General features: G+C 46.7%; 1 protein-coding gene across 1 annotated transcript in view; it reads left to right on the forward strand.

Moving 5' to 3' along the window:
* slc24a3 (solute carrier family 24 member 3) overlaps nt 1–21572 on the forward strand; it is a 115159-nt gene that overhangs the window by 84059 nt on the left and 9528 nt on the right. Inside the window, exon 3 of the mRNA XM_041866847.2 lies at nt 16180–16256. Within this exon, the coding sequence (XP_041722781.2) occupies nt 16180–16256 (77 nt within the window). The remainder of the gene's footprint in view (nt 1–16179; nt 16257–21572) is intronic.

Here is a 21572-nt window from a genome sequence, read left to right on the forward strand (position 1 = left end):
ACTTCTAATTCTGAAAAGTGAAAGCATACCTGTGAGAGTGGTCGCCCTGTTAGTAGTTGTAGGTTTTTATACAGTACCAGTGGAAAAAGAGCTAGTGCGTAAATACTTCAATGTGGGTTGGATTGAATTGAGCCCTTAATCTTCATTTTCAAGGTGATGATTGCACTTTTCTTCCCAACACAATACCGCAATAAATTTCAGTCACATTTCAGATATATTTTACGCCCCATGGAGGATTCACACTTACACCGCAAGTGGCAATAGATGTCAGGAACTTGGCGCCCCTTGCCACTGTGAGCAAACTGTCCAGAGACACATTTCAATCAATCAATGAAATGTATTTTTAAAGCCCTTTTTACATCAGCAGATGTCACAAAGTGCTTGTACAGAAATTCAGCCTAAAACCCCAAACAGCAAGCAATGCCGATGTAGAAGCACAGTGGCTAGGAAAAACTCCCTAGAAAGGCAGGAACCTAGGAAGAAACCTAGAGAGGAACCAGGCTCTGAGGGGGGAGGGGCAGTCCTCTTCTGGCTGTGCCGGGTGGAGATTATAAGAGTACATGGCCACTTTGCTTGTGATGAACAATATTTTATTATCAGAGCGTGCCAGTGGACTTCTGGTAAGTATGCTTTAGTGAGAAAGGGTTTGGGATCAGGTCCAACTACGTTTATCCACCCACAAAATGTATATTTATGAGCAATTGCCCCCACCCACAGCTTCTCACCTGAATGTTATTATTATTAATTTTTTAAGGGGTTGGGCAAAGGCTGGAATTGGGGTTGAGAGTTACCCTTTGAATGGATTTATTAGACTTTTTTAAATGTAGATGTTCCAAAGGTCCGCATCAGTGGCTTGTAGGCTATGCGTGGAAGCCCGGCGATGCTAAACATGTTTATGTTAATTAACGGTCAATTACCATGAGAGTTATTTGCATGACAGTTTCTGGCTGACAAAATGTCATGACCGCCACAGACACACACCTGTTCCTGCACTGAGGAACATTACGGCTCCCTGCCAATCCATTCTTCTGTATCTCTCCACACTCAGTCAGGATTTCTATGTCTGTTGAACTTTAACACCTCATGTTCTTTACAGGATGACCTACACTCTCTTTCTCTCCTCCTTTCTTTCCCTCTCTCTCTTTTTTATTATTGGCGTGTGTGCTGCTTGCGTTTGTATGTGACTGATCTAAGGACTCTACAGTATATTATATTTCCTTGCTCAGACGAGTCATCAGGTATGCACACGGGCAGCCTGGCCGATGCACTGAACAACCCCTCACTCCCCCTCCAGTTACCATGGCAACCTGCCATGTCCCTAGACTCCTGCCAGGATGTGTGTGTGTTTAAGCGTGTACGCCTGTGCTCATGCACGCGTGCGCTGGCACATAAGTTAACGGACATGACCCTCACACCACTGCAGAGTGCCAACTGTGTACGGGCACAGCTGTGTGTGATACTCACGCACCCAGGCATTCACTACCTCTCCCTCTCGCCGGGCCTCTCCTCTCTACATTCCACCGCCATGCTGGCCCGCAGGGGATGTTTTCCTTTCAGCAACTCACAACGGCAGAAGGGAAGTAGAACTGAAGAGGGTAGAGGACCCAAGAAAAAAGGAAAAGGGATCTGTGCATTTAAAGACATGTTATGCTTTACTCTCTTTATTAGCCTCTCTCTCGCTCTCTCCTCTTTCTCTGTCTCCCACCCTTTCTCTCTCTCCCTCTCTCTCTCACTCTCCCCCAAGCCAAACTTAAAATAGCTGATGTAGCCTTCAGTCACCCTTATAATATTCCATCCTCAAAATCGCCCGTGCGTTCATTCATTGAATGTACGTTACCAAGACAACCAGTTCTGGTAAGACGTCATCACCATCGCAGCTCTGTTTGAGCCGTCTGTGCCGAGTAGCCAGATCAGATCACTGTTATTACGCATCACACCGAGGCTCGACGCTAGGGATGATGTCATCACTGAGAGCGAGGTCAGGGGAGTAAAGAGCAGTGGTGTAAAGTACTTAAGTAAAAATACTTAAGTAGTTTTTTTGGGTATCTGTACTTTACTTTACTATTTATATTTTTGACAACTTTTACTTTTACTCCACTACATTCCTAAAGAAAATAATGTACTTTTTACTCCATACATTTTCCCTGACACCTAAAAGTACTCATTACATTTACAGTACTCTAGCAGGACAGAATTCTGGCACCTATCAATATAACGCTTTGTCATCCCTACTGCCTCTGATCTGGCGGACTCACGAAACACAAATACTGTGTTTGTAAATGATGTCTGAGTGTTGGAGTGTGCCCTGTCAGTTCGTAATCAAAAATAATAAGAAAATCGTGCCGTCTGGTTTGCTTAATATAAGGAATTTTATGTATAGTGTTTACTTTTACTTTGTACTTTTACTCAAGTATGACAATTAAGTACTTTTTCTACCACTGTACTTAAGTACATTTAAAAACAGTAGTATTTTACTGGGTAACTTTCACTTTTACTTGAGTCATTTTCTGTTAAGGTATCTTTACTTTTACTCAAGAATGACAATTGAGTACTTTTTCCACCACTGGTAAAGAGGGACTGGACGGTAATCTAATCCTATGGAATAAAAGGCACATTAGATATGATTTAGTATTATGTATATGTTTTTCTGGCAATATAGATCTAATGTAACTACACACTTGTGAAATGTATGAGTGCAAATGCTATAGGACAATATGGCACACGCGCGCGCGCGCACACACGTAAGTGAGAAAAGATGCAAATATTTCAAAAGTTACCGATGTCTGGAAACTGAAAACAGAGTTCGTAGAGATACGTTTCCTTCAGCAGCTGACACAGAGCAATACCTTGCCAGCTACTTTGCACACAAACGCGCACACACATACACACACACACACACACACAGACACACACACAGTGATGATGGCTCTTTTGCACACACACACACACACACACACACACACACTACATGGGCTGACTCTGCATAGCACATAATGATCTCTCTTGCCAGTATGGTGAGAGCTGCAAAGGCTCAGCTGTAGTGGAGTGTTGGACTGTAGCTACATGATTTGAAATGAGAACACTGCTTAATTATTAACACTTCTCTGAATTATGAACTGAGTCTTATGAGGACACTTCTTTCTGCTCCTTGTGTGTGTATGTGTGTGTGTGTGTGTGTGTGTGTGTGTGTGTGTGTGTGTGTGTGTGTGTGTGTGTGTGTGTGTGTGTGTGTGTGTGTGTGTGTGTGTATGTGCGTGAGTTTTACTCTATGTGCTAGCTAGTTCAGAGCGATTAGTGCTTTTTGAGGTCGGTTCGGTTTCTGTTCGATTATACAAAATCGATTTCGGTTTTCGATAATTGTTTTAAACATTAAATGCATTATGACATAATGACAAAAAATATTTGTGAGCTTTTCATGGAAATTCCAAAGCCAAAAATAGTGAACATTCAATTGCCAAAACATTGAAAATATTCCATTGTCTCGGTTCACATTGGGAAAACATCAATAAAAAATATGAAATTACTATAAAATAATACTATATTTCAGTTGTGTATATTACTTTTTATTTGATGGCATTATTATTTTTAATTCCTTAAAGTCATCATCTCATCTCTGCCCAGGCAGTAGCAGCCAGTCAGCCAGACAACGTTATCTCTGTGCTCCCCATACTGTACTGTCGTTAGTCAGTATTTAGCTAGGCTAGCCTGCCTAACTGTGGAGGCTCCTCAGAGGAGGAAGGGGAGGACCATCTTCCTCAGTGAATTTCATAAAAAATTAAAATAGTGAAACATTAAAGTTATCCTTTTTAGATCAAACTATACTAAACATATTCACGATACCAAATAATTGATGAAAACACACTGTTTTGCAATGAAGGTTTACAGTAGCCTCAACAGCACTCTGTAGGGTAGCACCATGGTGTAGCCAGATGACAGCTAGTTTCTGTCCTCCTCTGGATACATTGACTTCAATACAAAACCTAGGAGGCTCATGGTTCTCACCCCCTTCCATAGACTTACACAGTAATTGACAACTTCCGGAGGACGTCCTCCAACCCATCAGAGCTCTTGTAGCATGAACTGACATGTTGTCCACCCAATCAAAGGATCAGAAAATTAATCTAGTACCGAAAGCATAAACTACAGCTAGCTAGCACTGCAGTGCATAGAATGTGGTCAGTAGTTGACTCAGAGAGAGAAAGACAATAGTTGAACAGTTTTGAACAAATTAATTTCTTTAAAAATTAAGAAGCAAGAGCGAGGGAGCTAGCTACATTTCATTGTATTTTTTCATTGTATTTTTTTCACTTTCACAAGCGAATGCAGCTAGGTAGTTTAGCCTACTCAAACACCCAGCTCAAACAGAGAGGGATGCTATGTTAGGTAGCTGGCTATGGCTATCCAACACGGGAACTCTTCCAAGTCAATGTAAGCTTTTGGTTGTATTAATTAATTGCCACCGGGGCCCACTGGTGTAACTACTAAACTGCTGGCTGACTGTGCTTCATGATTGTAGCGGGTTTACTAACGTGTTAGTTCTAGTAGCTATGTTGACTATGACGTTAGCTTATATGGTGACACCGATGTAGGCTGTGTGCAGCGGTTATGGTATGAAGGTTTGGCTTGGAGCGTTTTTTTGCCTGGTCACGGACAGCTGATGTGTTGTGCACTGAAGTCCATAAGCGATAAGCGAAGGGAAAAGGTGAGAGGAGGAGAGCGCATAGATGCGAGAACGAATTATACAACGAGCAAAGTGATCATGCTGTTTGGATGTGGCTGCTATGAAAGTGAACTGTGTTTGCGCTTGATCAGGGGTGTATTCATTCCGCCGATTCTGTTATAAAACATTTATTAAACAGAAGCAAACGGAACAAAACGGGGATAAACATACAGACAATTTGTCCAATAGAAACTCTCGTTTGCAACTGTTAGACTAATGATTACACCCTAGATCAGCTAGATACAGGCAAGAGTGTGCAAGGCACTATTGAATGTGTCACTGTCTGCCACCTTGATTACTCACATTTTTCTCTCGACATGTGCACCTACGTTGTAAACTTTCACTCATAGGCTAGGTTGTATCAACCTCGTCATGTAGTAGCCTAAACCTATCGATGTTACATTGAGCTGGGTGAATGGAATATGAATGACAGTCATACAATATGCTGTAATAAAAATAAGGCCACGCTCATAAAGAAATATCGTCCTCCCTCATCTTAAACGTCACCGACCGCCACTGCTGCTTAAGTATGCTGCAGAGCTGTCTGACAAAATCATTTTACTAGTTCTTCAAAGTAGATAAGGCATACTTTCACAAACTGTCGCTATCCCTCTCTCTCATCTATTGTGTTGTGTACATTCCTCTCTCATGCGGTCGATGCGGTCTGTGTGTATCTAACCTAATGTAGCAGGCGCAAATGTGTATCCATTTTTGTCTGAGCTACAAAGAACATGCGCAATGGATTATGGTCATTGTAGTTAATTACCACGTTTCTGCGCTGAACTTGGTTGAATATTTACTTAATGAAAACTACAACTCCCTTCAGCCCAACGTCCCACAGTTCTTGACTTGATTTCTCTCTAGAGAAGCGGAGCGTTGAGCTCACAAAAAACTAAAAAACTAAATGGAATTCAAGTAATTGAACAGACGTCTGTCAATTAGTTGTTTAATAACATTTAAAAAATGACATTTCGGTTAATTGCTCAGCATTGTGCCATGCATGCGTTACATATGTGTGTGTCTATGTCTATCCATAGTATAAACACTTCCATCCTCCTCTCCATCACTACATGTACTCGTCATCCCTTAGGATTCATACATTTCCATTGGAAATGTCCCTGTGAAAACCAACATAGTTGTCCCCGGCCCATACCCCCTGCCCCGTGCCCTGAAGGGAACTGCAGCCTCTTAATAAACAATGATATGTAATGCTCCTAAGTGGCTTTCAAAGAAGCCAGACCCATTTTGAACTGATTAAATCATGTCATGAGTGTGTGTGCATGCGTGCATATGTGTTACTAATTCACGACAGGCTATGCGTGCTATGTTTAAACTGCAGTGATTGATCTTGTGGTTTTCCTCATTGATGCTCCCACCTTTCTGCTAATGAATTAGTGAGTGGGCCACATGGTTGAGAGAGAAGGGAGAGGTCAGGAGACAGTGAGAGATTTCTATTAGTTACTCTCCCACAGGAAATATGCAACCTGGACTCAGGGGTAGACATAACACAGTAAAATAAAATCCAGTATGATATGTTACATTTGGTATGGTATGTATTAATTTGTGGATGTCCAACATCCATTTCGAATGATAATGTTAATTACAATTTGTATGATATGTTACGAATTACAATTTGTATGATGTCATGAATTACAATTCGTATATGTTACGAATTGCAATTCGTACAATATAAACGAATTTGCAATACGTATGATATGTTACAAATTACAATTTGTCTTGGCTAACGTTAGCTAGGTGGCTAACATTAGCTAGGCTGGGGGTTAGGGTTAAGATTAGGGTTAGGAGTTAGCTAACCCTTCCCCTAACCATTTAACCTAACATGTTAAGTAGTTGCAAAGTAGCTAAAAAGTAGTAATAGTTGCAAAGGTGCTAAAATACAAAAGTTGTCCGCCCACCCATCCACCCCGACCAACAACCCTCCTTTCGTTTTTGCCTTAAGTAACCTTCTGTCTCATGTAACTATACCAAACTTAACATATCATACTAATTTGAGTGTCCCTGATTTTCATTTCCTATGTTATGTCTAGTCTATGAGACCAGGCTGAAAAATGCTAAGATGTTTGTGTGTAGGATGTTTTCTGATGCTCATTTTTAGAAGTTAGCACAACACACAATCTATTCAGAATAACAACTCTGCCACAGACACATATACAGTACATGTTTCTCTCCCTCTGCCTGTCTGTCTCTCTGTCTCTCTGTCTCTCTCTTTCCACAGACCCCTCTAGCACACAACCTTTTCTTTACAAGCATTCTACTTCCTTAAATGTGTTTGTAATTAAGCACTAGGACTGTCACATGATTTCTCCAATCCCCCAAAACAACTCAGACACAATACGGTAAAGTAGCATGCCCTCACCCAAAACCTGTGTCCCCTTAACAGTCCCTACACTCCACTGTGGCCTTTAGGGAGAGCAATGGGGCATCGACATGCCCCCTTTGTAAGGAATAGGCTACTGAAGAATTATGTTAGTTTCATTTTACATTTACATTTTAGTCATTTAGCAGACGCTCTTAACCAGAGCGACTTACAGGAGCAATTAGGGTCAAGTGCCTTGCTCAAGGGCACATTAACGTCATTTAGCAGACGCTCTTAGCCAGAGCGACTCACAAATTGGTACGTTCACCCTATAGCCAGTGGGATAACCACTTTACAATTTGGGGGGGTTAGAAGGATTACTTTATCCTATCCCAGGTATTCCTTAAAGAGGTGGGGTTTCAAATGTCTCCGGAAGGTGGTGAGTGACTCCGCTGTCCTGGCGTCGTGAGGGAGCTTGTTCCACCATTGGGGTGCCAGAGCAGCGAACAGTTTTGACTGGGCTGAGGGGGGAGCTATGCTTCCGCAGAGGAAGGGAGCCAGCAGGCCAGAGGTGGATGAACGCAATGCCCTCGTTTGGGTGTAGGGACTGATCAGAGCCTGAAGGTACAGAGGTGCCGTTCCCCTCACTGCTCCATAGGCAAGCACCATGGTCTTGTAGCGGATGCGAGCTTCAACTGGAAGCCAGTGGAGTGTGCGGAGGAGGGGGTGACGTGAGAGAACTTGGGAAGGTTGAACACCAGACGGGCTGCGGCATTCTGGATGAGTTGTAGGGGTTTAATGGCACAGGCAGGGAGGCCAGCCAACAGCGAGTTGCAGTAGTCCAGACGGGAGATGACAAGTGCCTGGATTAGGACCTGTGCCGCTTCTTGTGTAAGGCAGGGTCGTACTCTCCGAATGTTGTAGAGCATGAACCTGCAGGAGCGGGTCACCGCCTTGATGTTGGCGGAGAAACGACAGGGTGTTGTCCAGGGTCACGCCTAGGCTCTTCGCACTCTGGGAGGAGGACACAGCGGAGTTGTCAACCGTGATGGCGAGATCATGGAACGGGCAGTCCTTCCCCGGGAGGAAGAGCAGCTCCGTCTTGCCAGGGTTCAGCTTGAGGTGGTGATCCGTCATCCATACTGATATGTCTGCCAGACATGCAGAGATGCGATTCGCCACCTGGTTATCAGAAGGGGAAAGGAGAAGATTAGTTGTGTATCGTCAGCGTAGCAATGATATGAAAGGCCATGTGAGGATATGACAGAGCCAAGTGACTTGGTGTATAGGGGAGAAAAGGAGAGGGCCTAGAACTGAGCCCTGGGGGACACCAGTGGTGAGAGCGCGTGGTGCGGAGACAGCTTCTCGCCACGCCACTTGGTAGGAGCGACCGGTCAGGTAGGACGCAATCCAGGAGTGAGCCGCGCCGGAGATGCCCAGCTCGGAGAGGGTGGAGAGGAGGATCTGATGGTTCACAGTATCAAAGGCAGCAGACAGGTCTAGAAGGACAAGAGCAGAGGAGAGAGAGTTAGCTTTAGCAGTGCGGAGAGTCTCCGTGACACAGAGAAGAGCAGTCTCAGTTGAATGACCAGTCCTGAAACCTGATTGGTTTGGATCAAGAAGGTCATTCTGAGAGAGATAGCAAGAGAGTTGGCTAAAGACGGCACGCTCAATAGTTTTGGAAAGAAAAGAAAGAAGGGATACTGGTCTGTAGTTGTTGACATCAGTGGGGTCGAGTGTTGGTTTTTTTGAGAAGGGGAGCAACTCTCGCTCTCTTGAAGACGGAAGGGACATGACCAGCGGTCAAGGATGAGTTGATCAGCGAGGTGAGGTAGGGGAGAAGGTCACCGGAGATGGTCTGGAGAAGAGAGGAGGGGATGGGGTCAAGCGGGCAGGTTGTTGGGCGGCCTGCAGTCACAAGTCGCAGGATTTTATCTGGAGAGAGAGGGGAGAAAGAAGTCAGAGCATAGGGTAGGGCAGTGTGAGCAGGACCAACAGTGTCATTAGACTTAACAAACGAGGATCGTTTCCCCCAGACAAGAGGTCCGTTTTGTGTTTTCCCCACCGGTTAAGGTTTGGCTTCTGATTTCTAGCTCTGTGATATGCTTCTGTTGTATCAATCAAATAGCTATGCAAATGTACTACATTTGAAGTGTACTTTCAGTGTAAGCCGTTTTTCATAGGATGGCTCTTGTAATCTTTTATGTTATATTATTCATGACGACAGCATTTTTGTATTCTCTTAGGAGCTGCACTCTTGTCTGAGAGGTACTAGAGCTGTAGAGGATTTACTGGCTTACTGAGGGATTAATGTCATGCGTTTATAATTTACACACTTTAATTTAGACGCCCTTGATCCTACATTGTAGCACAATACTGTGGGATGTATTCTGAATTTAGATAGTTAGATCATAGAGCAGTGTTTCCTCTATCATTACTTAAACAAGAGAGACCACGGGTATGCTGGTGACGTCACTCACCTGCATTAAACCACAAGCAATGTATCCTACTAAGGACAACTAAATCATGCAATTAGCACTTGAGAAAATCTATAGTGTTTGCATCCTATAATGTTTTGTCAAGGGACCTGTGTGCCCTGTCTGGGAATAACTCAGTGGAATACTGCTACAGATACCTGGTAGCTTTCCATAAAGACATCCTCATCACACCACTGAGCAACAGCATTTAGCAGTGACTTTCTTTGAGACTGCACTCTTCAACTCTGTTCCTGTGGCCTAGGTCAGTGGAGCGATCTCAGCACCATGATTTCTTTCTGCGCACATTGTCTGGCGCTCTGTTTAAATGGCAGCATTACCATGTAACCTTTCGCTGGTTGCTGGTCCCCCTAACCAAGCGCGTTCTCCGCTCCCTCACACAGTCGACCTGTTTCCTCACACGCACACAAGCCCGTGCACACAGATACAGACTCAATCCCTTTCTCTCGCTCTCTTTCTCGCTCTCTGTCTCTCTCTCGCTCTCTGTCGCTCTCTCACTCTCTGTCACTCTCGTGCTCTCTCTCTCTCGCGCTCGCTCCCTTTTGTTCTCTCGCTCTCTCGTTCTCTCGCTCTCTCTTGCTCCCTCGCTCTCTCTTGCTCCCTCACTCTCTCTCACTCTCTCTCTCTCACTCACTCTCTCACACTCTCTCTCACACTCTCTCTCATGCACGCACGCACGCACGCACACACACACACTCCCACCTGGTGCACTGCTGCTGACCTGATCCCTGTATTGCATGATTTATTTTCTCTCCTCTCTGAGTCGGAAATAGCCGCGTTCCATGAATATGACGTCTCCAGGGAACAAGCCTCCTTGGAGACCGGAACGCTGTAACTTCTGACGAGGAGAAGTGCCTATTTCAGGCTGTGGCGCATGAGCGGGCTGTAGCCGTAAACCTGTCGCCACGGAGACGCTGATAATTGACTGAGAGATTGAACTCTGGGGTTATGGTTGTGTTAAAAGTTGTATGACGCACTACTCTAATTTAGATGTTAGCTGTTCTATTAAGGAAAACGTGGAGAAGTGAATCATAATGAGTGTGGAACGTTAGATACATATGGTGTTGAGCCTGGTATACTGTAGATTAGATTAGATCACAAATGTTATTAACCTCAATGAGGAAATTAATTTTGCAGCATATGCAAACAAAACAATTAATAGAAAAACTAAACCATTGAATCACACACTTGCTTTAATTAGTTCCAGGAAAACGGGGGTTATATTATTTGAAAATCTCACACATGAGAGATTACCATCCATTGTTTCTTATTTGCTGGGTAAAGAATATAAAAACGATAGCTGCCCACTGCATTCAATGAGTGACTAAATGATTGACAGAAGCTAATTGAGGAGTGGTGGTTTTGGTATGGTCTGGGGCTCTGGATATCTGAGTTAGTGAGCAGGGTTGTGCGAGGTCAGTAACCCAGCCAGAGGAGCTCGGAGGTGGGCTAAGATTAACCATCTCACCCTCTCTCAGAGCCACCCCTGGTGCTAATTGCAGCTCGTAGCTGGAGACATTCATAGGAGCACTTTACAGAGTGGTAGAGCCTGGAGGCTACTCAACCTGTGTGGCTATTCCTCCTCTCCCCTTTACTCTCATTGAATTCCTTTCCATTCCTGAGGGATGATCAGGTGTCACGACTTCCGCCGAGGCTGCCTCCCCTCCTTGTTCGGGCAGGCTTCGGCGCTCGTCGTCACCGGCTTACTAACCACTGCCGCTCCAATATTCTTGTCTTGTCATTACACACACCTGGTTCTTATCCCCTCGTTAGTCCGTGTATAAGTGTTCCCTCTGCCCCCTTGTCTTTGTGGGTGATTGTTTAATTGTGAGAGTAGTGGAGCTCGGTGGAGCTACTCGTACCATTTTGTTGCCAGGGTAGATATTTCCCCTGTGCCTATGTATTGTTGGATCTACCGTTACAGTGTATTGCCAGGGATGATAGTTTCCCCTGTGCCTGTTTCGTTTGTCGCTATTCCAGCGCATTTGTGTGTAAAGACGGAATAAACTCTGTATTCGGTGATTACCCTCCTGCGCCTGACTCCTTCCATCACACTCATCACATCAGGCTCATATCCTAATGTCACAACTAGAGAACACACCATCACTAAACTCACTAACTCTTTCCCCTTTTTCTTCCCATTTCTGCACAATTAGATGAATGTCCGACACATTAGGTAATGCCACCCAGTTGTTTTTAAGCACGTGGTGAAAATGAAATGCAACCACATGTTTCCGTGTACACATGTTTTCAGGAGCACTATGGAGAGGTGGACAATGTAAAGGGTAGGAGACTTTGATCCCTTTTCGAGGGTGACTGTTCATTTCGGTGTGTGTGTGTGTGTGTGTGTGTGTGGCACGGCTGCCTTAGTTCAACTACCTTGGCTATTTCTTTGTTGGCGGTCGCTTTTGTCCCATCTGCGAGCCTAAGGACCTCACAGCACTCAGTGGGTGTCATAGAGGTCAGTAACTAGAGTGTTTCAAAGAAGAGTGCTGGATTTGTGCTTCTAAAGCTGCTGGACACAGATTATGCTTATTTTATTCACATTAAAGATTAGCTTCAAAAGCCACATACAACACTGTATGACAAGGCTAATGCAACACGCACACATATGCATACACTTGATCCAGTGTACCCTGGCACGTGTGTGTGTGTGTGTGTGTGTGTGTGTGTGTGTGTGTGTGTGTGTGTGTGTGTGTGTGTGAGTGAGTGATTTGGGCTTTCAGGCACAATCTGTATTCATATAGCAATTTTTTTATTTTTTTTAAACAAAGTATGTGCAATCCAATGTGCTTCCCCCTAAATAAATAAACTATAAATAGGTGTGATGCGTTCTGTGAGACACGGAAAACAGCTAGCTCTGTTTTCTCTCTAACAATACACCTCTATATTCCCATCACGAAGGTAAACAAACCACACCACAGGGTGAAAACCATCAGTGTGGTCTTTTTTACTGTTTTCAAACCTCCTGAGATCTCTGTAATGATGCAGAGAATTTGGAGGACTCGCCTCTCTATCTCTCTCCAACACACCGCCTTATGTAATGATTGTGATGCTTATGTAAGAAGAGAGAGAGAGTAGTCAAGTCTCTGTTGTTCCTTTGCAACCCTCTGCCCCCAGCAAGCCATCATAGCTCAGTTCAATCCTGCCTGATCCAGTCCAGATTTCAAAGTCAGGGATTTGACACACCATCCACACTGTGATGTCACACAGAAGTGACAGGTTATCTTAACTTCACATACTATCCCATGGATTAAAGTTATCACTGATTAAAACCCCTCACACACAACACAACACAAAGCCCTATCAGAGGTGTTGGCGTTTTTTTTTTACTTACACTGAACAAAAATATAAACGCAACATGTAAAGTGTTGGTCCCATGTTTCATGAGCTGAAATAAAAGATCCTCAAAATGTTCCATACGCACAGAAAGCTTATTTCTCTCAAATTTTGTGCACAAATCTGTTTACATCCCTGTTAGTGAGCATTTCTCCTTTGCCAAGATAATCCATCCACCTGACAAGTGTGGCATATCAAGAAGCTGATTAAACAGCATGATCATTACACGGGTGCACCTTGTGCTGGGGACAATAAAAGACCACTATAAAATGTGCAGTTTTGTCACACAACACAATGCCACAGATGTCTCATGTTTTGAGGGAGCGTGCAATTGGAATGCTGACTGCAGGAATGTCCACCAGAGCTGTTGCCAGAGAATGGAATGTTCATTTGTCTACCATAAGCCACCTCCAACGTCGTTTTAGAGAATTTGGCAGCACGTCCAACCGGCCTCACAACCGCAGACCACGTGTATAGCATCATGTGGGCGAGCAGTTTGTTGATGTCCACGTTGTGAACAGAGTACCCCATGGTGGCGGTGGGGTTATGGTATGGGCAGGCATAAGCTACGGACAACCAACACAATTGCATTGTAATCGATGGCAATTTGAATGCACAGAGATACCATGACGAGATCCTGAGGCCCATTGTGAGGCCCATTTATTTTAAGGCATCTGTGACCAACCGATGCATATCTGAATTCCCAGTCATGTGAAATGAAATCCATAGATTAGGGCCTAATGAATTGATTTCAATTGACTGATTTCCTCATATGAACTGTAACTCAGTAAAATCTTTGAAATTGTTGCGTGTTGTGTTTTATGTTTTTGTTCAATATATATTTAACCTTGCCTGAAACCTTCAGAAGAAATCGATTGAGGGACTGAAATGATTGACTTCTAGCTTGACAATGCAATAAACTAAAGAGGTGTTCAACAGTCTTAAACTATACAATAACTACAATCACCTCTGAAGCCTCAATGTATTGGATTGTAATTATGCGTTCAAATGAAAAAGCTTTCCAGATGACTTTTTACAGGAGTCTGAGGGAACCGTCAAAGGAATCGATTGCTCTTTGACCCTTGGTTATAGTAACCCTCGTGCTATGAGAGAGGCCGGGGTGCGTGTGCATTTATCTCGTTCTAGCTACTATGTGCAATGTGCTTTAGAGTAAAACCAAGTCGTATCCTACCTCTCTAACGGTTTGTAAGAGCAGATACTGTAGCTCCTCTAACAGCCCTTACAGCACTTTGTGTTGTCCTAATACCATGTCATTCTCCATAGCCTTACCACGACATACCAGAGGATCAAGCTTTTTCCAGTATGGCACTATGCACTTAGCCAGACTGTTGCAGTATGTACAGTAAAATTGATTATGTATTTCCAGCAATGGTTTATGCAGCCAAAAGCATATTGTTTTGAGCCGTCTGACAGGACATTGAGTAGACTTTAGCGTAGGGATTGAAAAATGAGGATGCCTAAGTAAGGGACATGGCACTGAAAGCTATTACTGTGGCATCAGAATAATATTCACAGAATCTATGATGAGATTACTTGCGGGGTGTGTGTGTGTGTGTGTGACCTCATCGCCATGGTAACAATAACTTTTTACACAGGGGGCGGGGGGGGGTCTCGGTCAGTAGTTACTGTAATGTATGTGGACGTGGAGCTTTGTCCTTCCTGCAGGGGTGTTTTCTTCCGGTGCCAGGCTGAGGAGAGACAAGTCTCTGTGTGCATGACCTGTCAGACTGGCCCCCTCTCCTCTCCAGCCCTCCACACACGCTCTCTTCTCCAACCCTGCACACTCACACCTCTTAGGGCTTAATCCAGCTGGGAAATGGATATGTACGTTTATGTAAATCCTACATTGGTTCCGTGTAATTTTTTTATTTAGGATTCAAACCTTGTGTGTAAAATATGTATGTGTCTGCTTTCATACTGCTTCAAAACGAAGTGCAAAGGGCCATACTGAAAGATCCTCTCTATGCAGTGGTAAGAATAGGGAGAATGAAGGACACGGTAAAAGATGCCCCAAAACATGACACAATCTGAGGCCTTTATTCAGTTGATTCATGGCGGAATTGACCCCAACCCTGGCCACTACCAAGAATCACTGAACTGAACTAAGTTAAAGTGAACTCCAACACAACATTCCTCTCAGTATTGGGGAAGGGAGCCATCTTGTTTACCTAAGCATCTTGCCAGCTGTTGTTTTGGGGTTTGTTGTTGTTGATGTCATTATTTGTTTGTTGTTGGTTGGAGTGTGGTTGAGGTATTTGTAATTACTCGCACCGTGTGTGTGTACCTGTGTGTGGAGCTTTGTGTAGTGAACCCACTTACTTGCTAGTTGCGCTGTTGGCAGCAGGGTTGGTTGGGTGAGTGGCTCCCTGAGTGATTGCCCTGTATGGGTAGCACTGGACACAGAGTGGGCACTAGCCCTGGCACTGGTTGCTTTGGCTGCAGAGCCACAGTGTGAAATGCATTCCAGTGTGTTGCTGACCTGCCAACTGAATGGTACAGTAGTGCCTACTGGGAGAATGTCTCTGTACTGTACTAAAGGGATGGTGGGAGGAAGGGATGGAGGGTTTTGAAGCAAGGTTTTCTAACCATGATTGTACTATGTAGTTAATTCAGCTTACTGGAACACACTCTTTGAAAGCCACTCTGGATAATAGTGTCTGTTAAATGATTAAAATGGGAATGTAAAATTGGAGGGAGGTAGGGAGATATTATACACTTGCTAAGGGATGAGGCCATTGAAAAATCCAACACGAAGATATGTCTTACAACCCTACACAATTCGCACATCCTCACCCACTCACCCTTTCTCCTCTCCCTCCATCTCGCATTCGCTCACTCTCTCTCTCGCTCTCTTCTCATCCCCCCTCTGTTTCTCTCCAATCTCTATTTCTCTAACTCTACCCGCCTATATCTCTCTCTCTCGCTCTCTCTCTCTATCTCTCTCTCTCTCTCTCTCTCCCTCTCTCTCTTTCTCTCTCTCTCTGGGGCCTTGTCAGTTCTTATGAGTTGAAATGGCTGTGTTGTGTTCGGCACTGAGGGCAGGCTGAAGCTCGCTGACTCACACAACCTCTTGGGTGTTCAGAGGGAAAATGTCACCGCACATTGGGCAGCCATCAACACACACACACACACACTCATGGCAAGGCTATTTTTAGGTCCTGTCACTCAAATGGACTGTGTACGATAGTGCCACTACACATGTCTCTGCTGCACTAAATGACACAGAGTTTCTCCCTGTTTAGTAATATTGTGTGTGTGTGTTTTCTGTGTGTGTGTTTTCTCTCCAGCGCTACATGAGTTCCCCACAGACCTGTTCACCAACCAGGAGCGCACAGAGGGAGCAGTGGCCTTACATGTCCTATTTGTGAGTGACTGTTCTACACTCAACACACACCAACACACTATCTACTCTACACAATGGCTACCTGCCACTGACCGTGTGATGCAATGCATTGAAAAGCAGGATAGTGTCTTTAACACAGTTGCAGTGGTGGAAAACGTACCCAATTGTCATACTTGAGTAAAAGTAAAGATACCTTAATAGAAAATGACTCAAGTAAAAGTGAAAGTCACCCAGTAACATACTACTTGAGGAAAAGTCTAAAAGTATTTGGTTTTATATATACGTAAGTATCAAAGGTATATGTAATTGCTAAAATATACTTAAGTATCAAAAGTAAAAGTATAAATCATTTCACATTCCTTATATTAAGCAAACCAGATGGCACGATTTTCTTGTTTGATTATTTTACGGATAGCCAGGCGCACACTCCAACACTCTGACATAATTTACAAACGAAGCTGTCACAAGCTGATGTGGATGCGGTGTTGGAGTCAGGCGCAGGACACAGAAGCTCAGTCAAAAAAGACTTTACTAGTCCACAAATACAATACAAAATAAACGGGCCTCAAACACTGGAGGCGAGCGATTACGCATACAGTGCGTAAAGACACTATCAACATGAGAACAAATATCTTACATCAAAGGACAGGCGGACAATCATACACAACTGCAAACAAAACTAAAGGAAACTTATAGGTGACCTAATCAATACATAACACGAAACAGGTGCACTAACAAGACAAGACCAAACAAACATCGATACATCAAGCGGTAGTAGCTAGTACTCCGGGGACGACGAACGCCGAAGCCTGCCCGAGCAAGGAGGAGGAGCAGTCTCGGCGGAATTCGTGACAGTACCCCCCCCTTGACGCGCGGCTCCAGCCGTGCGCTGACCCCGGGCTCGGGGACGGCCAGGAGGACGCGGAGCAGGGCGCGTGGGATGACTACGGTGGAACTCAGTCAGGAGGGATGGATCTAAAATGTCTCTCCTAGGCACCCAGCACCGTTCCTCCGGGCCGTACCCCTCCCACTCCACGAGATATTGTAGACCCCCCATCCGACGTCTCGAATCCACGATGGACCGGACCGAGTACGCCGGAGCCCCCTCGATGTCCAGTGGGGGCGGAGGAGTCTCTCTTATCTCATAGTCCTGGAGTGGACCAGCTACCACCGGTCTGAGGAGAGACGCATGGAACGAGGGGTTAATGTGATAATCATTAGGCAGTTGTAACTTGTAGCAAACCTCGTTCAATCTCCTCAGGACTTTGAATGGCCCCACAAACCGCCGACCCAGCTTCCGGCAGGGCAGGCGAAGGGGCAGGTTTCGAGTCGAGAGCCAGACTCGATCTCCAGGGGCGTATACTGGACCCTCACTGCGGTGGAGATCGGCGCTCGCCTTCTGCCGACGGATGGCCCGCTGCAGATGGACGTGTGCAGCGTTCCACGTCTCCTCCGAGCGGCGAAACCATTCATCCACCGCAGGAGCCTCGATCTGGCTCTGATGCCATGGTGCCAGAACCGGCTGATACCCTAACACACACTGGAAAGGGGTCAGGTTAATAGAGGAGTGGCGAAGAGAGTTCTGAGCCATCTCTGCCCAGGGGATATACCCCGACCACTCCTCCTGCCGGCCCTGGCAATATGATCTCAGAAACCTACCCACATCCTGGTTCACTCTCTCCACCTGCCCATTACTCTCAGGGTGGAACCCCGAGGTAAGGCTAACCGAGACCCCCAAGCGTTCCATGAACGCCCTCCAGACTCTAGAGGTGAATTGGGGACCCCGATCAGACACTATATCCTCGGGAACCCCGTAGTGCCGGAAGACGTGGGTAAACAAAGCCTCAGCAGTCTGTAGGGCAGTAGGGAGACCCGGCATTGGGATGAGACGACAGGCCTTAGAGAACCGATCCACAACGACCAGAATAGTGGTATTCCCCTGAGAGGGGGGAAGGTCCGTAACAAAGTCCACCGAGAGGTGAGACCACGGCCGTTGTGGAACGGGCAGGGGTTGTAACTTCCCCCTAGGCAGGTGTCTAGGCGCCTTACACTGAGCGCACACCGAGCAGGAGGAGACATAAACACTCACGTCCCTAGCCAATGTTGGCCACCAGTACTTCACACTAAGGCAGTGCACTGTCCGGCCAATACCTGGATGTCCAGAGGAGGGTGACGTATGAGCCCAATAAATGAGACGATCACGGACCTCGAGCGGCACGTACGTCCGACCCACTGGACACTCTGGGGGAGTAGGGTCGGTGCGTAACGCCCGCTCAATTTCCGTATTGACCTCCCATACCACTGGTGCCACCAGACAAGACTCCGGCATTATGGGAGTGGGCTCAACGGACCTCTCCTCTGTGTCATACCGCCTGGACAGGGCGTCTGCCTTACCGTTCTGGGACCCTGGGATGTAGGTTATCTTAAACACAAACCGGGTCAGAAACATGTTCCACCTAGCCTGACGAGGGTTCAATCTCCTAGCTGCCCGGATGTACTCCAGGTTACGGTGATCAGTCAGAATGAGAAAAGGGTGTTGAGCCCCCTCAAGCCAATGCCTCCACACCTTTAGAGCTTGAACCACGGCTAACAGCTCCCTGTCCCCTACGTCATAATTACGTTCCGCCCGGGCTGAGCTTTTTAGAATAAAAAGCGCAGGGACGGAGCTTAGAGGCGTGCCTGAGCGTTGCGACAGTACTGCCCCAATCCCGGCCTCTGACGCGTCCACCTCTACCTGGAACGCTAAAGCGGGGTCCGGGTGCGCCAGCACCGAGCCGAAGTGAACAGGACCTTCAGTTTACCAAACGCCCTGTCCGCTTCAGCCGACCACTGCAAACGCACCGGCCCCCTTCAGCAGGGAAGTAATGGGAGCTGCTACCTGTCCAAAACCCCGGATAAACCTCCGGTAGTAATTGGCAAACCCCAAAAACTGCTGCACCTCTTTAACAGTGGTTGGGGTTTGCCAGTTACGCACGGCTGACACACGGTCAATCTCCATCTTCACCCCTGACGCGGACAACTGATGACCCAAGAAGGAGATGGACTCCTGGAAAAACAGACATTTCTCTGCCTTGACATACAAGTCATGCTCCAACAGCCTACCCAACACTCGGCACACCAGGGCTACATGCTCGGCTCGTGTAGAAGAGTACACTAGGATGTCGTCAATGTACACTACCACACCCTGCCCATGCAGGTCCCGGAAGATCTCGTCCACAAATGATTGGAAGACTGAAGGAGCATTCATTAACCCGTATGGCATGACGAGATACTCATAATGACCTGAGGTGGTACTAAATGCCGTCTTCCATTCATCTCCCTCCCTAATGCGCACCAAGTTATAGGCGCTCCTGAGATCCAGTTTTGTGAAGAAAGGCGCTCCGTGCAATGATTCAGTCATACTCGCAATCAGAGGAAGAGGGTAACTGTATTTAACAGTGATCTGATTGAGACTACGGTAATCAATACACAGGCGCAACCCTCCATCCTTCTTCTTCACAAAAAAGAAACTCGAGGACGCAGGGGAAGTGGAGGACCGTATGTATCCTTGTCTCAGGGACTCAGCTATGTATGTCTCCATAGCCACCGTCTCCTCTTGAGACAGAGGATACACATGGCTCCGCGGGAGTGCCGCACCTGTCTGGATGCCAAATCCTCATACTCAGGGGGAATGTGCATTGCGGGCACTTGGTTCGGACTCTCCACCGTGGTCGCCCCAACGGAAACACCTAAACATCGCCCAACACACTGGTCAGACCATTCCTTGAGAGCCCTCTGTTGCCACGAAATGGTGGGGTCATGGGTGATTAACCAAGGAAGCTCCAGCACCACGGGATACGCAGGAGAGTCAATCAGGTACAACTGAATGATCTCCTCATGACCCCCCTGCGTCTTCATCTTTAGTGGCGCTGTGACCTCCCTAATCAACCCAGATCCCAACGGGCGGCTATCTAGGGCATGGACAGGGAAGGGTGCATCAACGGGCAGGAGGGGAATCCCTAACTTAGTACAACATTTCCGATCAATAAAATTCCCAGCTGCGCCTGAATCGACTAGCGCCTTATGCTGGGAATGAGATGCAACCTGAGGAAATACCACAGGTATACACAAGTGAACAACAGAGAGCTCTGGGTGAGTGGGGCGCCTACTCACCTGAAATGACTCCCCAGTGCGCGACCTGTTGCCCCGATTCCCTGGAGACCCTCCCCAGCACCTAGCCGCAGAGTGTCCTCCACGGCCACAGTTGGTACAGGGGACCCCCTCGGGTTCTCTCTCCTTCTCTCTCTAGCGCCAGCACCCCCGAGCTCCATAGGGCTCGGCTCGGAGGTGCTGGGGGATGGAATGGACGGCCCCAACTCGGGACGTCCGCGGGTGGCCAGCAGGGTATCCAGACGGATGGACATGTCCACCAGCTGGTCGAAGGACAGATTGGTGTCCCTGCAGGCCAGCTCTCGACGAAAGTCCTCACGCAGGCTACACCAATAGTGGTCGATGAGGGCCCTCTCATTCCACCCCGCATCCGCCACTAGAGTCCGGAAATCCAGGGCGAACTCCTGTGCGCTCCTCTTCCCCTGTCGGAGGTGGAACAGACGCTCCCCTGCCGCTTTACCCTCAGGAGGGTGATCGAATACAGCCCTGAAGCGGCGGGAGAACTCTGCGTAGCTGATGGTGGCGGCGTCTATTCCCCTCCATTCGGCGTAGGCCCACTCCAACGCCTTGCCGGAGAGACAGGAGATGAGGGCGGAAACGCTCTCGTATCCCGAGGGCGCCGGGTGTATGGTGGCCAGGTAGAGTTCCACCTGAAGGAGGAACCCCTGACACCCGGCTGCGGTGCCATCATACGCCCTCGGGAGCGAGAGCCGAATCCCACTGGATTCCGGAGCTGGTCTGGTGGGGCTGGCCGATGGTGGTGGTAATGTAGGAGGAGGTGTGGGCACGCCTCCCCTTTCCCATCGGCGCAGGGTGTTCATCACCTCCTGCATGGCGGAGCCGAGTTGCTGGATCCTGGCATGCTGACAGCTGACCCGATCCTCCAGCGACTCGGTCGGCACCGCTGCTCCTGCTGACTCCATAGTATTGGTGTGTGATTCTGTCACAAGCTGATGTGGATGCGGTGTTGGAGTCAGGCGCAGGACACAGAAGCTCAGTCAAAAAAGACTTTACTAGTCCACAAATACAATACAAAATAAACGGGCCTCAAACACTGGAGGCGAGCGATTACGCATACAGTGCGTAAAGACACTATCAACATGAGAACAAATATCTTACATCAAAGGACAGGCGGACAATCACACACAACTGCAAACAAAACTAAAGGAAACTTATAGGTGACCTAAT

The sequence above is a fragment of the Coregonus clupeaformis genome, chromosome 37 (genome assembly GCF_020615455.1).
Source record: "Coregonus clupeaformis isolate EN_2021a chromosome 37, ASM2061545v1, whole genome shotgun sequence".
Taxonomy (NCBI): Eukaryota; Metazoa; Chordata; class Actinopteri; order Salmoniformes; family Salmonidae; genus Coregonus; species Coregonus clupeaformis.